Source organism: Rutidosis leptorrhynchoides, chromosome 3 (assembly GCF_046630445.1).
Source record: "Rutidosis leptorrhynchoides isolate AG116_Rl617_1_P2 chromosome 3, CSIRO_AGI_Rlap_v1, whole genome shotgun sequence".
Classification (NCBI taxonomy): Eukaryota; Viridiplantae; Streptophyta; class Magnoliopsida; order Asterales; family Asteraceae; genus Rutidosis; species Rutidosis leptorrhynchoides.
The window spans coordinates 639,924,236-639,930,978 of NC_092335.1; the positions used below are offsets into that span (position 1 = coordinate 639,924,236).

General features: G+C 34.2%; 1 protein-coding gene and 1 pseudogene across 1 annotated transcript; one reads left to right on the forward strand and one right to left on the reverse strand.

Moving 5' to 3' along the window:
- Nucleotides 1-306: 306 nt before the first annotated feature.
- On the forward strand, nt 307-1,985 carry LOC139899097 (F-box/LRR-repeat protein 12-like). The gene is made up of 2 exons (XM_071881912.1): nt 307-1,544; nt 1,800-1,985. The coding sequence occupies exon 1, from the start codon at nt 489-491 to the stop codon at nt 1,539-1,541; it is 1,053 nt and encodes a 350-aa protein (XP_071738013.1). The 5' UTR covers nt 307-488; the 3' UTR covers nt 1,542-1,544; nt 1,800-1,985.
- Nucleotides 1,986-2,586: 601 nt separating this feature from the next.
- LOC139902414 (uncharacterized) lies at nt 2,587-6,247 on the reverse strand (annotated as a pseudogene).
- Nucleotides 6,248-6,743: the final 496 nt, after the last annotated feature.

Below are 6,743 nucleotides of genomic sequence, written 5' to 3' on the forward strand. Positions count from 1 at the left end.
GGGTTTGACAATTTAATGTGATTGGATTTGACATGCTAAATTTAAAAAAAAATTAAAAATTTTCTAAAAAAAAATTTGTAAAAAAAATTTTTCAAATTTTTTTTTTTTTAATTTTTTTTTCAATCATGGAATTGAGGTTATGCAATTGAGAAAAAAAAAATTAAAAAAATAAACCATGGACGAAATATGCAATTGAGTCTTACTTTTAGGTTTTGCTTGGACGCCAATCCGGCCATAAATTCTATAAAATCAATTGTGGAAAAAAAATCTCTGCGAAGTAAAACAATAGGAGGAGACCTTTTTGTTAAGGTAATAGATTTAAACAATTTATTTATTTATTTATTTATAGCTCATGGTTGGGTTTTCTAATTAACTAACAATCAAATCAAATTAACGCATGGTTTGTTTTTTGTTTTTGTTTGTAATTTACAGTAATATTAATTAATTGATGGAGATTATAATTTTAAGCTTTATTTATTAACACATAAATGGATTTAAGTTACGGAAAGCAGAGCACTTGTATTGCAGAACTTCCCGATGACCCTTTGTGCCTGATTTACCAAAAACTAAACAAAGTGCGTGATCAAAAATCTTTTAGCCGAACATGTCATCGTTTTCTTGATATCACAATTTTATGTTGTAAATGCTTAGATGTTTCAAGCTCAACCAAGTTAAGTAAGTCATACAACCTCGATTCGATTGTCCTTGGTACATATCTTTATCGTTTTAGGCATTTTGAGTCACCTTCATCGATATCGGTTATTGATCTTTATCATTGCGAGATTACGGACAATGGATTAGAAACGTTAACCAAATATTGTAAAACCTTAATGAACGTGAATCTTGTCTGTTGCTCTCACATAACAAACACTGGAATTTTGTTTCTTAAACAAAATTGTCGTCTACTTCGAGTACTCAAAATATCTGGTTGTGATAGAGTTGTCGGTGTAAGATCCCAACAAGGTTTTTTGGCAACTTTGGCTTGTTTACAAGCAGATTCTCATGTGCTTAATCCCTCTGGATTTTTAAGTGGAGGCGGTATTGAGTATCTAAGTATTACTTATTCTAAAAATAAGCCTTTTACTAGTAAACTTGGTTTGTCGGCAATTGGTTCGGGCATTGCTAAAAATCTCAAAATGCTTTCATTGTTTATGCGTTCCTTTGTTACGGACGATTGCATGCATTCCGTTGTTACGGATGATTGCATCATAAAAATCTCTAGTGGGTGTCCTTTGCTGCAAGAGTTGAACTTATCATATTGTAATAGAATCGGGCTCCGTGGTTGGGAATCAATTGGATTGCATTGTCAAAACTTAGAGAGACTACATGTGAACTCCTGCAATAACCTTTGTGACAGAGGGTTACTAGCTTTGGGAAATGGTTGCAAATTGTTATCGGTGTTATACATGACGAATTGCCCGCGAATTACTTCATCTGGGAAAGACAAATTTAAGATACTGAGAGCGGATGTCGAGATAGTAGAGAAAATAGGGAAAATAAATTTCCCAAGTTGGACATTTACTTGTCCGGTGATCAGCTAAAAGGTATTCAATTCTACGACATTTGGTATGTTTATGCTATATTAATTATTAATTAAACACTTGAAAGTTGTCTCTTGGGATCGGTTACAATGCACAGTTGTCTCGTGAATTTATGACTTTAAGAAACTCCAACTGTCGGTTTAGGTTTTGATGTTTGACATGGGATTGATTTTTGTATAAATCTTGGTTATGTTTTGTTTTGTTTTGGGTCTGTTATGTTATGTTTCTTATATTGGTATTGATTGATGATTGATGTAGATGTGGATGGGAATGGGATGGTGAATTACGCGGAGTTTGGGCAGATGATAAAAGGTGGCGGCTTTACGGCCATGGGAACCGGATGATAAATAAGTTTAACTTTGTCTTTGTTACTTTCTTGTTTGATCAACATGTATCTTATTGAATCTCATATCAAATTTAAGAATCTTTCCTATATACTGTGTTCTTTAATCATATCATCAAAATCATGATCATAAAAATCAACAAACCCGAACCCTGAGGGACACTACCAAGTCAGTCTAATGAGCACTATACTATTGAGCATATTGTGAACAATAAAAGGCTTGTAAGATATGTTACTACTACTATTTATAACCATCTTCCGTAAAGTATGAACTAGGTAAACGGAGGAAAAACCCTCCGACATAAATTTCGAAGTGATTTTATCCAGTTGAGCAGTAACAAGTACCTCCTTGGGGTACACAGTAAGACAATCACTGATAGACAAAGCATGAAATTGGGTAGAATGTCAAATATGGCAAGGTTTAAAAACAAATGAATGTTGTAAATGGAAACAAACATGGCAGTTCTTGAACAAAACAGATCCATAAGTCATAACTGTCAAATTTCATTTCACTTCAAAAATTTCATGTTGCAAAAGCTCTTTACACATACAAATTTATTAATTAAACAAACACATATGTTGTGAAAAAGTTTTGCTAACAAATTACTGTAATCCAAAATAAATGCAGGAGTTGTCTTATAGTTGCAGATGTAGATTTTCTTACTCAATTGTTATTGAATTCAACACTTTTAATCATGTAATTTACAAGAATGTATTTGTTACAAGATTGATGAACACTGCATACATCTATCTATCATTAAACATTAAAGGCATAATACCATAACCAAGCAAATATTCACTGCAACCTTCCAAGTATAAAGATGAAATTTTACAAGACTTTAACAGACCAAAAATGAAACGTGAAAGTATACATGCAGTATAATTTCAACGATACAACAGGTTTAACATCCATACTTGGCATGTGTTTCTGCGTTCTACAAGTTCCATCTCTTTTGATTTCATATCAAAGTACAATGATCCGATCTGATGTTTCCTCCTGTGAAGCTTCGTGGGTTTACCCTTGCTTGAAGAAGTAGGCTGCATATGAAGACAATTTGAATATCTTAAGAAAATGACTTCATTATAATAAATAAATAGTCCATGAATAAAAATAGAAAATAAAAAAAAAAAGTACACCACACCTACAAAATGACTATTTATTCGGAACCAAAAGGATCCACAACACAAAAATTGCAACAAATATGGGGCGAAAAAAAATACAGGAACTTGCATATAAAAAATGCTGATATAAAGAGATAATTAGGAGATCTAGTAAATTACTCTGGTTTATCCAATCCAGAGTTGGCCCTAACATATCTAATTTTTTCTACTCATTTAGGCTTTATATTATCAGTCCCTAAAAATATATATATATATATATATATATATATATATATATATATATATATATATATATATATATATATATATATATATATATATATATATATATATAGTGGTAGGATCAAGAGGGAAGTAACCATTCGGGGGAAGGGGGGGAAGCAAAAACTTTTTTTTTTTTTTTCGTTTTTTAAAAAAACTTTGTTCACGAACATTGTAGATGAGATGAAAATATGAACATTTAGTAGAGACACTTTGTGATAAATGTTTTTATTTTGGCGGGAAAACGCTCGAAGAAGTAATATATAACAATTATCGTGTTTTTCGAGCGTATTTTGAGGTTTTAGCTATTGGGGTTTAGATATTAGGGTTTAGATATTAGGGTTTATAGGGTTTAGATATTAGGGTTTAGAAATTTAGGGTTTAGGGTTTAGATTTAGGGTTTAGATTTAGGATTTAGATTGAGTTTTTAACACGAACGGTTTAGAGTTTAGGGTTTAGGGTTTAGGGTTTGGTGTTTTGGGTTTATTCCATAAACCCAAAACACCAAACCCTAAACCCTAAACTCTAAATCGGGCTAAATTTTACTTCACAAAACATGAAAAAAAAAAAACGTTCATATTCTTCACGAACAATATTATCTTGAATGTTATTTTTGTCGATCGTTTTCCCGCCTAAATAATAACATTCATCACGAAGTGTCTCTTCTAAATGTTCATATTTTCGTGTGATCTTGATGCCGGAAAAAAAAAAAATTTTCAAAAAAAACGAAAAAAAAAAAAATTTTGCTTCCCCCCGATTGGTTACTTCCCCATTGATCATGCTATATATATATATATATATATATATATATATACACACACACACATATATATACACACATATATATACATATCTATACATATCTATACATATCTATACATAGATGTGTATATACATGTGTATATACATGTGTGTGTGTGTGTGTGTATATATATATATATATATATATATATATATATATATATATATATATATATATAATGTAGTTAAAAAAGTCACGAGTCTAACTTTTTAAGAAGGGATGAGTACTTTTGTGAAATCTAATCTATGGTAATTTTAAATTTAAATTAGGTCATAACAGAAGTATACAATCACAATTCACGAATAGACACCTATTTGGTGATTGAGGGACTACAAATCAAACATACAAAGTCTAGATGGTTAACAAACTGCAACACATGCTTACGCTCTGGAGTCTAAAGAAGTAGGTAGACACCAATATGCATACAACTGAAACACACTAGTCATCTTTAGACACACATTCTTGAATCTACACCATCTCAAATATGCATTTGGATCATCAATTCACATTCATCATACCTCTTCTGCTAAGACCAAATCTTAAACCGTTTAACAGAACCAAATAATATCTTTTATATGAATTATTATTTCACATAAATTCAACTAAACATAAGTACATATCACATTCACATTAGTTAAGGGTTATTACCTAATACGCAGGCCCAAAAGCAATCCCAGTTGCTTTAACTTGTTCCTCACGTGGCCGATTTTTCATCAACTCATCCTGACTAACTTCAATCACTCATGAGGTATCTCATTCCTACCTCTCTTCCCATGTACCCTAGCCACACTTTGTACGACATCAGCAACCGGTATCTTGGGACCCATGTTCCCACCCGAACGATCAACCCAATTACTCTCATACTGCACATAATCACTATATCCCTCATAACCACGTGTTACTTACTGGCTCAGCTGGACCATAGCTCGTATAACCTGTACCATAATTACCATAATCATAGTTAGCATAATCCACATTTGTTTCAGCCACATTCATTAGCACATTCGACATAACTATTATTGTAATTCACATTTGAACTATTGTTATTACTATTGTCATACTGAATTTGATCATTACTAGATTTACTTACAGTCTCCTTAACACTAACCGAATTCGATAAGGCGTGTACTTCACTTTCCAAAATCGATCGTCTACCGGTACCTGAAGACGATGGTAATGCGCTAAGGGAACAGGAGTTTCTCGGAGCAGGAATACTCGATAAAAAAAACTTCACAGATGGTGCTTGAGGTAAGACGTTATCCATATTCGGTTGTTCTTTTATATCATCTTCTTCTTCATCATCATCATCGTCATCAATTGGTTTGGTTATAATGGTGGACGAAATTGAACAACTTTTTTAGGTTTAGGGTTTACGTTAAACGGGTCGGATCTCTCGGATTTGGGTTGAGGAAGTTTGGAGAATAGAGATGCGGACGGTGAATTAGGGTTTGGTTTGGGTGGTGCAAGGGATGTAGAAAAATTTGGCTCCAATTTGGATTGATTTTGTTTTGGTGGTGGCGGTGGTTGTTGATGATGATCTTGTTCTTCATCATCTGAAGATGCGTAGGCAGCTCTATTGTTATCAGTCAAAATCAATTTAAGTTAAGGGACAAAAGCTCTAAATTGGGGAAGTATGAATCCAATTTGATGTCTGAGGTTTTTAATTTTGAAAAGTCGGAAATAGGTGTTTTACCGTCTTTTACTTTAAGAGAAAACTAATCCTTTATGGAGAATTAGCAACCGAAAAGGAAGAGAAAACTCTCCTATAAATAAAAGATATAAATAAAAGAATTAAATGAGACATGTTCTCATACAATCTATCAACCAGATATATCCAAATACTACACTTGCTACCTTTGGAGAATCGCCAACGAAGGGAAACACACCCCACATTCATCCATATTTTATCTTCTCTGTGACCAGGCGTTGACATACTTATCTCTAAAATAAGATCCGTCAAGAATTGTACAAACAATTGGCACACCCTCACAAAAATATATATTCCGTTTAAAAAAGTACAAAGTCGGCACCATGACCAACTCCAGTCACACACCACCTGGGTTTACACCACCCAAAGAAACGCCAACCTCGAATCAATCACAAGTAGAATTTGCAACGGTGGGGATGCTTACACAATCACCTCTCACGCCCACCGTGTTCGCCTCCACCAATTTCCATGGTTCACAATCAGTGGAACCGCCGCCACTCATAGACAAAACGTTCATCTTAAATAACTACGATCACATCAGAACGGTCATGAAGGACCTAAGAGCCACGAAAATCCTCTAGAGCATGCCGACTCTAACATATGAAAGTGAAGAGTATGACGAAGAAAGAGAAATGGAAGAGCCTCCTCGCTAGAACCCCACAACTACCACTCCTGCAGGTTCCCACGTCCAGGCCGCATCACATCACACATGACCCACTGACACTTTGCAGCCTCAGGTAACCTTGGAAATCCCTACAGGGCCCTGTGTAATTACATCGTGGTTTCTACCACCAAAACTACCATGCCTCGTATACCAAACATCTCCGTTCCAGCGCAACACCCAAGGTGGAATGGACCGCTACCCCCAAATCAGTACGTATGGCCTCAAGGAATACCATACGCGAATTAAAACCCTACCTTCGTAGGAATCATGCCTATATTAACTCCTCAGAACCTTCCCATAGC